At 40.2% G+C, this 14,804-nt stretch overlaps 1 protein-coding gene across 2 annotated transcripts in view; it reads left to right on the top strand.

Annotated features, from left to right (window-relative positions):
• gdpd5a (glycerophosphodiester phosphodiesterase domain containing 5a) overlaps window positions 1–14,804 on the top strand; it is a 94,388-nt gene that overhangs the window by 70,403 nt on the left and 9,181 nt on the right. The window contains exons 15-16 of one of the 2 annotated variants that reach the window (XM_034178946.1): window positions 7,666–7,680; window positions 13,104–13,216. In XM_034178946.1, coding sequence (XP_034034837.1) covers window positions 7,666–7,680; window positions 13,104–13,216 — 128 coding nt within the window. The remainder of the gene's footprint in view (window positions 1–7,665; window positions 7,681–13,103; window positions 13,217–14,804) is intronic. The other variant, XM_034178947.1, reaches the window with a different exon arrangement.

Here is a 14,804-nt window from a genome sequence, read left to right as displayed (position 1 = left end):
AACTGTGACTGTCCAGCGTTGGGACCAGGAGGCAGAGCTGTGGTCTTATACACCTCTCTGCAGCTTCTCTCCCCCTGCCATCCCCTCGTTGCCCCATCCCCGTAGAGACGGTGCCTGCTCCCAGACCACCAATAACCAGCAAAAATCTATTTAAGCATAAAAATTCAAAAAGAAAAAATAATATAGCACCTTCAATTGCACCACAGACTAAAACAGTTAAATGTGGTCTATTAAACATTAGGTCTCTCTCTTCTAAGTCCCTGTTGGTAAATGATATAATAATTGATCAACATATTGATTTATTCTGCCTAACAGAAACCTGGTTACAGCAGGATGAATATGTTAGTTTAAATGAGTCAACACCCCCGAGTCACACTAACTGTCAGAATGCTCGTAGCACGGGCCGTGGCGGAGGATTAGCAGCAATCTTCCATTCCAGCTTATTAATTAATCAAAAAGCTAGACAGAGCTTTAATTCATTTGAAAGCTTGTCTCTTAGTCTTGTCCATCCAAATTGGAAGTCCCAAAAACCAGTTTTATTTGTTATTATCTATCGTCCACCTGGTCGTTACTGTGAGTTTCTCTGTGAATTTTCAGACCTTTTGTCTGACTTAGTGCTTAGCTCAGATAAGATAATTATAGTGGGCGATTTTAATATCCACACAGATGCTGAGAATGACAGCCTCAACACTGCATTTAATCTATTATTAGACTCTATCGGCTTTGCTCAAAAAGTAAATGAGTCCACCCACCACTTTAATCATATCTTAGATCTTGGAAATAGAAGACTTAACAGTATTCCCTGAAAACTCCCTTCTGTCTGATCATTTTTTAATAACATTTACATTTACCCTGATGGACTACCCTGCAGTGGGGAATAAGTTTCATTACACTAGAAGTCTTTCAGAAAGCGCTGTAACTAGGTTTAAGGATATGATTCCTTCGTTATGTTCTCTAATGTCATATACCAACACAGAGCAGAGTAGCTACCTAAACTCTGTAAGGGAGATAGAGTATCTCGTCAATAGTTTTACATCCTCTTTGAAGACAACTTTGGATGCTGTAGCTCCTCTGAAAAGAGAGCTTTAAATCAGAAGTGTCTGACTCCGTGGTATAACTCACAAACTCGTAGCTTAAAGCAGATAACCCGTAAGTTGGAGAGGAAATGGCGTCTCACTAATTTAGAAGATCTTCACTTAGCCTGGAAAAAGAGTTTGTTGCTCTATAAAAAAGCCCTCCGTAAAGCTAGGACATCTTTCTACTCATCACTAATTGAAGAAAATAAGAATAACCTCAGGTTTCTTTTCAGCACTGTAGCTAAGCTGACAAAGAGTCAGAGCGCTATTGAGCTGAGTATTCCATTAACTTTAACTAGTAATGACTTCATGATTTTCTTTGCTAACAAAATTTTGACTATTAGAGAAAAAATTACTCATAACCATCCCAAAGATGTATCGTTATCTTTGGCTGCTTTCAGTGATGCCGGTATTTGGTTAGACTCTTTCTCTCCGGTTGTTCTGTCTGAGTTATTTTCATTGGTTGCTTCGTCCAAACCATCGGCATGTTTATTGGACCCCATTCCTGCCAGGCTGCTCAAGGAAGTCCTACCATTATTTAATGCTTCAATCTTAAATATGATCAATCTATCTTTGTTAGTTGGTTATGTACCACAGGCCTTTAAGGTGGCAGTAATTAAACCATTACTTAAAAAGCCATCACTTGACCCAGCTATCTTAGCTAATTATAGGCCAATTTCCAACCTTCCTTTTCTCTCAAAGATTCTTGAGAGGGTAGTTGTAAAACAGCTAACTGATCACCTGCAGAGGAATGGTCTATTTGAAGAGTTTCAGTCAGGTTTTAGAATTCATCATAGTACAGAAACAGCATTAGTGAAGGTTACAAATGATCTTCTTATGGCTTCGGACAGTGGACTTATCTCTGTGCTTGTTCTGTTGGACCTCAGTGCTGCTTTTGATACTGTTGACCATAAAATGTTATTACAGAGATTAGAGCATGTCATAGGTATTAAAGGCACTGCGCTGCGGTGGTTTGAATCATATTGTCTAATAGATTACAGTTTGTTCATGTAAATGGGGAATCTTCTTCACGGACTAAAGTTAATTATGGAGTTCCACAAGGTTCTGTGCTAGGACCAATTTTATTCACTTTATACATGCTTCCCTTAGGCAGTATTATTAGACGGTATTGCTTAAATTTTCATTGTTACGCAGATGATACCCAGCTTTATCTATCCATGAAGCCAGAGGATACACACCAATTAGCTAAACTGCAGGATTGTCTTACAGACATAAAGACATGGATGACCTCTAATTTCCTGCTTTTAAACTCAGATAAAACTGAAGTTATTGTACTTGGCCCCACAAATCTTAGAAGCATGGTGTCTAACCAGATCGTTACTCTGGATGGCATTTCCCTGATCTCTAGTAATACTGTGAGAAATCTTGGAGTCATTTTGATCAGGATATGTCATTCAAAGCGCATATTAAACAAATATGTAGGACTGCCTTTTTGCATTTACGCAATATCTCTAAAATCAGAAAGGTCTTGTCTCAGAGTAATGCTGAAAAACTAATTCATGCATTTATTTCCTCTAGGCTGGACTATTGTAATTCATTATTATCAGGTTGTCCTAAAAGTTCCCTAAAAAGCCTTCAGTTGGTTCAGAATGCTGCAGCTAGAGTACTGACGGGGACTAGCAGGAGAGAGCATATCTCACCCGTGTTGGCCTCTCTTCATTGGCTTCCTGTTAATTCTAGAATAGAATTTAAAATTCTTCTTCTTACTTATAAGGTTTTGAATAATCAGGTCCCATCTTATCTTAGGGACCTCATAGTACCATATTACCCCATTAGAGCGCTTCGCTCTCAGACTGCGGGCTTACTTGTAGTTCCTAGGGTTTGTAAGAGTAGAATGGGAGGCAGAGCCTTCAGCTTTCAGGCTCCTCTCCTGTGGAACCAGCTCCCAATTCAGATCAGGGAGACAGACACCCTCTCTACTTTTAAGATTAGGCTTAAAACTTTCCTTTTCGCTAAGGCTTATAGTTAGGGCTGGATCGGGTGACCCTGGACCATCCCTTGGTTATGCTGCTTTAGACGTAGATTGTGGGGGGGGTTCCCATGATGCACTGTTTCTTTCTCTTTTTGCTCCGTATGCATCACTCTGCATTTAATCATTAGTGATCAATCTCTGCCCCCCTTCACGGCATGTCTTTTTCCTGGTTTTTTCCCTCAGCCCCAACCAGTCTCAGCAGAAGACTGCCCCTCCCTGAGCCTGGTTCTGCTGGAGGTTTCTTCCTGTTAAAAGGGAGTTTTTCCTTCCCACTGTTGCCAAGTGCTTGCTCATAGGGGATCGTTTTGACCGTTGGGGTTTTTTATAATTATTGTATGGCCTTGCCTTACAATATGGAGCGCCTTGGGGCAACTGTTTGTTGTGATTTGGCGCTATATAAGAAAAAAGTTGATTGATTGATTGATTATGTATTTTGGGTCAAGGATGAACGCTGCAAAAACAGAAAGTTAGACATATAATCTATGCCACGAGGAGGGGTACAGTGCAGTCTTTCTTAATTTTATTATTTTTTAGTGCACATTTCCCATCAAAATTTCTAATTTAGTACTTTTCAGACTATCAAATCCATCTGGCTAAATTTATAGATTTACAGAAATGGTTCAAGTAATACTTTTCAATTTAAGATCATATAATCTATGCCACAAGGAATGGTGCTGTGCATTACGACTAACATTTTTGGAGAAATTGGCGATATTAGCTAAGATATTAGCTAGTTTAATAGTGTTGTTAGTGTTATTGATTTCTTGTGTTTTTGTAGTTCAATTGGTTTAGCCAGTTTAGTTAAGTGTCATGTTGCCAGCACCATGACTGAAAAGTGTATTGCATTTGATGTGTTCCACCACTGTCTTTGTTTCTGCATGTCTAAAATTAGAAGCACCTGCTTGTGCCAGAATGCAGAAAAGACAAAAAGGTGTGTGTGTGTGTGTGTGTGTGTGTGTGTGTGTGTGTGTGTGTGTGTGTGTGTGTGTGTGTGTGTGTGTGTGTGTGTGTGTGTGTGTGTGTGAGCTTTGCTTAATTTATTTCCACCCTTGAAAATTGTCAGCTACATATTTTAAAAACATGACCCAATCTAGAGCCCATGGATCACATGGAACACGCGAGTTTCAATATGCAATGCATCCGGAAAATATTCACAGCACTTCACTTGTTAGACATTTTTGTTGTGTGGGCCGCCAGAAGAGGATGTACTGCTGGCCCACCACCAAAGGGCGCCCTGCCTGAAGTGCGGGCTTCAGGCACGAGAGGGCGCTGCCACCACGGACACAGCCGGGAGTGACAGCTGTCACTCATTAATTCCTGACAGCTGTCACACATTCTTCATCATCGCACTCCATAAAGACCAGACGTTATCTCCACCTCGTTGCCGAGATATCGTACCTTCTTGGAGGTAATATCCTCAGCCGTTTCTTTTGCAATATATCTGTATATTGTGAGTGTTTCCAAGAGTACCGGTTCCTTTTTCTGTGGAAGCTGAGTGAGTGCAGGACGGCACTCTTTTCCTCTGAGGAATCACTGCGGTACTCTACTGAATATTGAGTGAGAGGTGGAGGTGGCATTCCCACCGTTGTTGTTACTGGGTGTACACACACCCACACTTGACTGTCTTTGTTCTCGCCAGCAGTACCAGATCCGACAGTCGGGGACGGTGATCACCGGGAATTCGGGACTTGGCGGCTCCAGTATTCACCAGGTTCTGTGGCAGCGGAAATCGTGTGGTTCCGGCTCTTCTCAGGACAGACGTCTTCTATCTTCGAGCCTGCCCACACGTCACCTTTGTGATTTGACTGTAATTATATTCTGAGATTGTCTGCATTTCGTTGTGCACGTTTCACAACATTAAATTGTTACTTTTTGGCTCATCTATTGGCCGTTCATTTGCGCCCCCTGTTGTGGGTCCTTGTCACTACACTTTCACAACACATTTTATTATGTTACACCCTTATTCCAAAATGCATAAAATTTGTTTTCCCCCTCAAAATTCTACACATAATGACAATGTGAAAAAAGTATTTTTTTAAAATATTTTGTGAACAATTGTATTTATTATTTGGCACATTTAGTTGATGTCATGTTTCACAACTGGCAAGGCTGGGATATTTCCTTTGTTCAGAGCTTGTCTGGTTACCAGGAACTGATTAATGGTGATACCAACATCCATTGTTCACTGTTGTAACATAATATCCCCGATTTCTCAAAAAATATTACTCCTGTCACCTTTCTTTATAGTGACTTTCATGGTTGACCCAAAATACATAAGCATACCAAACGGCTAATGGCAACTCACCCTGTTTCTCTGTGATCAAAGCCATACACACGCACACATATGCACTTTTAATTTACACTGAACAAAAATATATACAGAACACTTTTGTTTTTGCTCCCATTTTTCATGAGCTGAAAAAGATGTAAAACATTTTCTATCTACACAAAATAATCTGTGTTAATGAGCACTTCTCCTTTGCCTAGATAATCCATCCCATCTCACAGGTGTGCCATATCAAGATGCTGATTACACAGCATGATTATTGCGCACGTGTGCCTTAGGCTGGCCACAATAAAAGGCCACTCTAAATTGTTCAGTTTTATCAGACAGCACAGTGCCACAGATGTCACAAGTTTTGAGGGAGCGTACAATTGGTGTATTGACTGCAGGAATGTCCACGGTCCAGCAGAGCTGTTGCCTGTGAATTGAATGTTCATTTTTCTACCATAAGCCGTGTCCAAAGGCATTTCAGAGAATTTGGCAGTACATCCAACTGGCCTCACAACCGCAGACCACATGTAACCACACCAGCCCACGACTTCCACATCCAGCATGTTCACCTCCAAGATCGTCTGAGACCAGCCAGCTGGACATCTGCTACAACAATCGGTTTGCAGAACCAAAGAGAGAAACTGTCAGAAACCGTCTCAGGGAAGCTCATCTGCATGGTTGTCGTCCTCATGGGGTCTCGACCTGACTGCAGTTCATCATCGTAACTGAATTGAGTGGGTAAATGAACACATTCAGTGGCATCTGGCTTCTGATCAACTCTATGCGAAAAAGACTTTTCACTGTGTGAGAGAAATAGTGGTCACACCAGATACGGACTGGTTATCTGACACCCCCCCTCCCCCCAGACACCCCAATAAAGGAAAACCACACATTTCAGCGTGGCCTTTTATTGTGGCCAGCCTAACCTGTGCAATAATCATGCTGTCTAATCAGCATCTTGACATAGTCCATGGACCAAGCAGGTTTTCGGTACCACTTAAGGTGACTAAACAACACTTAGAATCCAGCCTCAGTGTATCATGGCGTACACAAAAATTTATGATAGCAATCTCAGGGTGGTAATTGTAGCCAGGTAGGGGTCAGTGAAGAATTACACATAGGTCAATCTTTAAAAATGCTCCAATCATGTTGGAAACTATATCACATTACTTGTCTGGTCATAATGATTCCAAAAAGGTATAATTTGGACTATCTGTGATGGAATGTTTTGGAGTTATGTGGTAAAAACAGCAAAAATTGTGACAAAGGTCAGTTTCAGTTTGTACAGGGGTCAAAATTTAAAGTTGCTCCATTTTCAGTACAGAATGACGCAACTTATTGGTTGAAATAAAAGGATTAATAAATGGAATAGTTTTGACTGTGCTCAATGTTTGGTCTCCAAGGTAAAGGTCAAACAAGGTCAACATCTATTGGATTCGATGACATGTGACATATATTACCCTGTAACATGATAACTAAGCATGACAGATGGTGCAAACTATTCCTTATTAGAACCCTATTAACCCAAATAATAATTTGCATCTGTTTTTTTACTGAATTGTAGCAACTTAAACTTTTGACCCCTGTATAAACTGAAATTGACCTTTGTCACCATTTTTGCTGTTTTTCCCCATAACCTTAGAGCATTCCATCATAGATAGTACAAACTATACTTTTTTGGAATTGTTATGATCAGACAAATAATGTGATATAGTTTTCAACGTGATTGGAGCATTTTAAAATTTTGATCTCTATGTAATTCTTCATCGACCTCAACCTGGCTACAGCTACCACCCTGGGATGGCTATCATACATTTTTATATAGGCCATGATACACTGAGGCTGGATTCTAAGTGTCGTTTACTCACCTTCAGTGGTACCGATTAGGCCAAAACTGATGACTGGCTCATATGTCACACCTGTGAGTTGGGATGGATTATCTCAGCAAAGGAGAAGTGCTCACTAACACAGACTTAGACACATTTGTGAACAATATTTGAGAGAAATAGGTTTTTTGTTCATATAGAAAATGTTTTAGATCTTTGAGTTCAGCTCATGAAAAATGGGAGCTAAAACAAGTGTTGCGTTTTTTATTTTTGTTCAGTGTGTGTAATATATATATATATATTTTCCAGCTTCTGAACTGACCACATAAAATGCTCTTATTTATTTTATTCTCCTCTATGTTGTATTATCTTTTATCCTTCCATTTTTTTTTCACTCTGTCACTGTACTTGTGTCTTCCCCCTTTCATATCTTTACTTTTATGCTCTGCTTGATCTTCATGCTCCTTTTCTATGCTGCCCCCTGGCATCTATTAGCTATCATTCCATCAGGTAACTGCTGCTACTGCCTTTTTGTTTTACCTCTTTGTGCTTTTATTTTCTACACAACACCCCAAAGCACAGTCCCTGTTTGTTTTTTCTTCATTCTAGTGTTTTGTGTCTTGTTGGTGCACAATGTGTACATAGTTTTACATAGTGTGGGTTAGTTTACCTTTTTAATCCCTCTGGCATGAAATATTGGGGGATGTCGTGATCAGCATGTCCATCTGCCCACCTGCCGGTCTGTCCATCCATCCATTTCCGCTTTTTAGCACGATATCTCAAGAACCAGTTAACCAATTTCATTGATATTTAGCATAAGAGTATACTTGGGTGATCCCCCGATACCAGTTGATTAAGGTGACCTTGGGATCAATTTCAAGGTCGCAGTGAGATATTCAAGATATTGTCATTGCCACCCTTTTTAGCACGATATCTCAAGAACCAGTTAACCAATTTCATTGATATTTAGCATAAGAGTGTACTTGGGTGATCCCCCGATACCAGTTGATTAAGGTGACCTTGGGATCAATTTCAAGGTCGCAGTGAGATATTCAACATATTGTCATTGCCACCATTGTTAGCATAATATCTCAAGAACCAGTTATCAAATTTTATTCATATTTAGCATAAGAGTGTACTTGGGTGATCCTCGATACCAGTTGATTAAGGTGACCTTGGGATCAATTTCAAGGTCACAGTGAGATATTCAAGATATTGTCATTGCCACCCTTTTTAGCACGATATCTCAAGAACCAGTTAACCAATTTCATTGATATTTAGCATAAGAGTGTACTTGGGTGATCCCCCGATACCAGTTGATTAAGGTGACCTTGGGATCAATTTCAAGGTCGCAGTGAGATATTCAACATATTGTCATTGCCACCCTTTTTAGCACGATATCTCAAGAACCAGTTAACCAATTTCATTCATATTTAGCATAAGAGTGTACTTGGGTGATCCCCCGATACCAGTTGATTAAGGTGACCTTGGGATCAATTTCAAGGTCACAGTGAGATATTCAAGATACTGTCATTGCCACCCTTGTTAGCATAATATCTCAAGAACCAGTTATCCAATTTTATTCATATTTAGCATAAGAGTGTACTTGGGTGATCCTTGATACCAGTTGATTAAGATCAATCAATCAATTTTTTTTTATATAGCGCCAAATCACAACAAACAGTTGCCCCAAGGCGCTTTATATTGTAAGGCAAGGCCATACAATAATTATGTAAAACCCCAACAGTCAAAACGACCCCCTGTGAGCAAGCACTTGGCTACTCTGTTGTTTTCTCTGGGCCCCTCCCCAATCAGACCGGGAGTGACATGTTTAGCCGCATGTTCTCCTTGAATTGCTGGCTGTCTGAGTGGTGTCCAAAAAATGAGGTGGGCTTCATAGATAATTGGCAAAGCTTCTGGGGAAAACCTGGTCTTGTTAGGAGAGACGGCATCCATCCCACTTTGGATGGAGCAGCTCTCATTTCTAGAAATCTGGCCAATTTTCTTGGATCCTCCAAACTGTGACTGTCCAGCGTTGGGACCAGGAGGCAGAGCTGTGGTCTTATACACCTCTCTGCAGCTTCTCTCCCCCTGCCATCCCCTCATTACCCCATCCCCGTAGAGACGGTGCCTGCTCCCAGACCACCAATAACTAGCGAAAATCTATTTAAGCATAAAAATTAAAAAAGAAAAAATAATATAGCACCTTCAACTGCACCACAGACTAAAACAGTTAAATGTGGTCTATTAAACATTAGGTCTCTCTCTTCTAAGTCCCTGTTGGTAAATGATATAATAATTGATCAACGTATTGATTTATTCTGCCTAACAGAAACCTGGTTACAGCAGGATGAATATGTTAGTTTAAATGAGTCAACACCCCCGAGTCACACTAACTGTCAGAATGCTCGTAGCACGGGCCGTGGCGGAGGATTAGCAGCAATCTTCCATTCCATCTTATTAATTAATCAAAAACCTAGACAGAGCTTTAATTCATTTGAAAGCTTGTCTCTTAGTCTTGTCCATCCAAATTGGAAGTCCCAAAAACCAGTTTTATTTGTTATTATGTATCGTCCACCTGGTCGTTACTGTGAGTTTCTCTGTGAATTTTCAGACCTTTTGTCTGACTTAGTGCTTAGCTCAGATAAGATAATTATAGTGGGCGATTTTAACATCCACACAGATGCTGAGAATGACAGCCTCAACACTGCATTTAATCTATTATTAGACTCTATTGGCTTTGCTCAAAAAGTAAATGAGTCCACCCACCACTTTAATCATATCTTAGATCTTGTTCTGACTTATGGTATGGAAATAGAAGACTTAACAGTATTCCCTGAAAACTCCCTTCTGTCTGATCATTTTTAATAACATTTACATTTACCCTGATGGACTACCCTGCAGTGGGGAATAAGTTTCATTACACTAGAAGTCTTTCAGAAAGCGCTGTAACTAGGTTTAAAAATATGTTTCCTTCTTTATGTTCTCTAATGTCATATACCAACACAGTGCAGAGTAGCTACCTAAACTCTGTAAGGGAGATAGAGTATCTCGTCAATAGTTTTACATCCTCATTGAAGACAACTTTGGATGCTGTAGCTCCTCTGAAAAAGAGAGCTTTAAATCAGAAGTGTCTGACTCCGTGGTATAACTCACAAACTCGTAGCTTAAAGCAGATAACCCGTAAGTTGGAGAGGAAATGGCGTCTCACTAATTTAGAAGATCTTCACTTAGCCTGGAAAAAGAGTTTGTTGCTCTATAAAAAAGCCCTCCGTAAAGCTAGGACATCTTTCTACTCATCACTAATTGAAGAAAATAAGAACAACCCCAGGTTTCTTTTCAGCACTGTAGCCAGGCTGACAAAGAGTCAGAGCTCTATTGAGCTGAGTATTCCATTAACTTTAACTAGTAATGACTTCATGACTTTCTTTGCTAACAAAATTTTGACTATTAGAGAAAAAATTACTCATAACCATCCCAAAGATGTATCGTTATCTTTGGCTGCTTTCAGTGATGCCGGTATTTGGTTAGACTCTTTCTCTCCGATTGTTCTGTCTGAGTTATTTTCATTAGTTACTTCCTCCAAACCATCAACATGTTTATTAGACCCCATTCCTGCCAGGCTGCTCAAGGAAGTCCTACCATTATTTAATGCTTCAATCTTAAATATGATCAATCTATCTTTGTTAGTTGGCTATGTACCACAGGCTTTTAAGGTGGCAGTAATTAAACCATTACTTAAAAAGCCATCACTTGACCCAGCTATCTTAGCTAATTATAGGCCAATCTCCAACCTTCCTTTTCTCTCAAAGATTCTTGAGAGGGTAGTTGTAAAACAGCTAACTGATCACCTGCAGAGGAATGGTCTATTTGAAGAGTTTCAGTCAGGTTTTAGAATTCATCATAGTACAGAAACAGCATTAGTGAAGGTTACAAATGATCTTCTTATGGCTTCGGACAGTGGACTTATCTCTGTGCTTGTTCTGTTGGACCTCAGTGCTGCTTTTGATACTGTTGACCATAAAATTTTATTACAGAGATTAGAGCATGTCATAGGTATTAAAGGCACTGCGCTGCGGTGGTTTGAATCATATTTGTCTAATAGATTACAGTTTGTTCATGTAAATGGGGAATCTTCTTCACAGACTAAAGTTAATTATGGAGTTCCACAAGGTTCTGTGCTAGGACCACTTTTGTTCACTTTATACATGTTTCCCTTAGGCAGTATTATTAGACGGCATTGCTTAAATTTTCAATGTTACGCAGATGATACCCAGCTTTATCTATCCATGAAGCCAGAGGACACACACCAATTAGCTAAACTGCAGGATTGTCTTACAGACATAAAGACATGGATGACCTCTAATTTCCTGCTTTTAAACTCAGATAAAACTGAAGTTATTGTACTTGGCCCCACAAATCTTAGAAACATGGTGTCTAACCAGATCCTTACTCTGGATGGCATTACCCTGACCTCTAGTTATACTGTGAGAAATCTTGGAGTCATTTTTGATCAGGATATGTCATTCAATGCGCATATTAAACAAATATGTATGACTGCTTTTTTGCATTTGCGCAATATCTCTAAAATTGGAAAGGTCTTGTCTCAGAGTGATGCTGAAAAACTAATTCATGCATTTATTTCCTCTAGGCTGGACTATTGTAATTCATTATTATCAGGTTGTCCTAAAGGTTCCCTGAAAAGCCTTCAGTTAATTCAAAATGCTGCAGCTAGAGTACTGACAGGGACTAGAAGGAGAGAGCATATCTCACCCATATTGGCCTCTCTTCATTGGCTTCCTGTTAATTCTAGAATAGAATTTCAAATTCTTCTTCTTATAAGGTTTTGAATAATCACGTCCCATCTTATCTTAGGGACCTCATAGTACCATATCACCCCAATAGAGCGCTTCGCTCTCAGACTGCAGGCTTACTTGTAGTTCCTAGGGTTTGTAAGAGTAGAATGGGAGGCAGAGCCTTCAGCTTTCAGGCTCCTCTCCTGTGGAACCAGCTCCCAATTCAGATCAGGGAGACAGACACCCTCTCTACTTTTAAGATTAGGCTTAAAACTTTCCTTTTTGCTAAAGCTTATAGTTAGGGCTGGATCAGGTGACCCTGAACCATCCCTTAGTTATGCTGCTATAGACGTAGACTGCTGCGGCGTTCCCATGATGCACTGAGTGTTTCTTTTTATTCACCTCTTTTTGCTCTGTATGCACCACTCTGCATTTAATCATTAGTGATTGATCTCTGCTCTGTTCCACAGCATGTCTTTTTCCTGGTTCTCTCCCTCAGCCCCAACCAGTCCCAGCAGAAGACTGCCCCTCCCTGAGCCTGGTTCTGCTGGAGGTTTCTTCCTGTTAAAAGGGAGTTTTTCCTTCCCATTGTTGCCAAGTGCTTGCTCACAGGGGGTCCTTTTGACCGTTGGGGTTTTTCCGTAATTATTGTATGGCCTTGCCTTACAATATAAAGCGCCTTGGGGCAACTGCTTGTTGTGATTTGGCGCTATATATAAAATTGATTGATTGATTTGTGGGGACCGGGGGATATGTCATCTCCTGATGACTCATGTTGCATCAGAGTATACCCATTTATAGGCATGGGTTTGATTCCTGGTTACAGTACCCATCTGTGTCCTTGGACAAGACACTTCAGCTGTATTGTCTCAGTCCACCCAGCTGTAAATGTGTTCAGGTCTTGACTTGTGAGGTAACCTGCTTCAGACTGGCATCCTATCTGTGGGTGTTGCAGACTCTCTCTCGTCCACTTTACACTGCAGAATCTGGAGATAAGCACCAGCCCCAACGGCCCTCAGGCCCTTTGAGGACTAAGTTTTTCATCAGAGTACGGAACACTGTAACTGAAGTGACTGGTTAAATGATAAATGAATCACTGCCTCTGTGTAATGCTTTCTACCTGTGCTCCATCGCCAGGTGGAGGAGGAGCGGGATGCAATCATGTAACCCAGAACAGATCATGTTGAACGCCATGGTGCGTTGTCCCAGCCACGACGTCAACACTATGAAGGAGAAGCTCATATTTTCAGGTATCAATTTGACTCCCTTCACTGCTGGGAAAGCAAAATACTGTGGGGTAGTATTGGGATTGATCCAGACAGGACAAACAATAAATTCCATATTTATCACCCAAAATATTCATAACCTTTGTGTAATGCAGCAAATGGAAGCACAAAGAAAGACAAAAAAAAAAAAAAAAATAGAAATATCGAAAATGCCATATTTGGCTTGCCACCAGAGCTCCACCTGCAAGTACTTATGTCCATGTGACCATGACTACTTGGCATTAGGGCCAGTAAACACTGAATACATCCAAGCAGTGTGATGGTACTGCTCCATCAATTACCACAAATGTGGCGTCTCTGTAAAGCTTAGAACTTCCAGGTGACTGCTGACACAAAATAATGTCTGCCAGTTATGTAAATTATGGCAAACAGATCTTTTACATGCGGCTCTGGTGGATCCTTGTGTGCCATTTTCATTGTAGGTGACATCACCTAGTGGTGACTGAGTGTAATTGCACACTTTCACTCAAACCTTCACAGACCTTTCTGCTTGTGGCCACTGGATTCAACCACATATTCCCCACCACTAAGATACCCACTTCCACTTGTTTTTAGCATCAAGTGTCTAGCATTGTTTCCTAACAGCTTATACTGTATATACCCTCACAACGTTTAATCAAGATCCATTCATAAATTTTAGTAAAATGTTGCAATATCTTTAACATACTTCTAGATTCCAGATCGGCTCAAATATTACATAAATAATTTCCTGGGACATTATTCACCTGCTCACAAAATGTAATCAACATTCATTATAAATAAACATTTGGATTACATGTTACTAAATGCTTTTAACTTCTTCTGGATCCAAAATTAATTCTGTATCATTTTCTTGAACATTATCCATCTGCTTACCAGATTTTTATCAACATCCACTGATAACTTTGTAAGTTAAATGTTGGTATGTGTCAAATTTTCTTTTGGATCTCATTTGCCGAATATATTCCAGATGTTCTCCAAAATTGAATCGCTTAGATTAGATTAGATATAACTTTATTAATCCCTTGGGAAGACTCCCTCAGGGAAATTGAGGTTCCAGCAGCATTGTATAGCAGCACACAGGGTAACAAGCACACAGAGTATCAAAAGTGAAAGCAAAAAACAATTTTCAAATATAAATACACAAATATATATACCAGAAATACTGCTCGCTACTGGTTTACTGGCTACCACTGTTCCTCTTCTTCCTGTCCTCTGTCTTCCTGTTACTCCTCCTCCCCCTGAGTGAGGAGTTGTACAGTCTGATGGCCTGAGGCACAAAGGAGTTTTTCGGTCTGTTGGCCCTGCACTTGGGAAGGAGCAGTCTGTGGCTGAAGAGACTCCTCTGGTTGCTGATGATGATGCTTATTATCTAGCACATTATCTATCTGCTCAACAAATTTCTGTGAAATCCCTTCATTAGTTTTTGAGTTATCCTGCTAAGAGGCAAACAAACTGACAAGCGCAGGGGAAAATGTTACCTCCTTGTTGGACACACTGATATTTGAGAAGTGAAATGAAGTTTGTAGTATTTACAGAAAGTGTGCTATAATTATTTGAAACAAAATTTGGC

Source organism: Thalassophryne amazonica, chromosome 9, assembly GCF_902500255.1.
Source record: "Thalassophryne amazonica chromosome 9, fThaAma1.1, whole genome shotgun sequence".
In the NCBI taxonomy this organism is placed as follows: domain Eukaryota; kingdom Metazoa; phylum Chordata; class Actinopteri; order Batrachoidiformes; family Batrachoididae; genus Thalassophryne; species Thalassophryne amazonica.
Note: the sequence above shows the minus strand (reverse complement) of the source record. Positions and strands in the feature narration are given on the sequence as shown.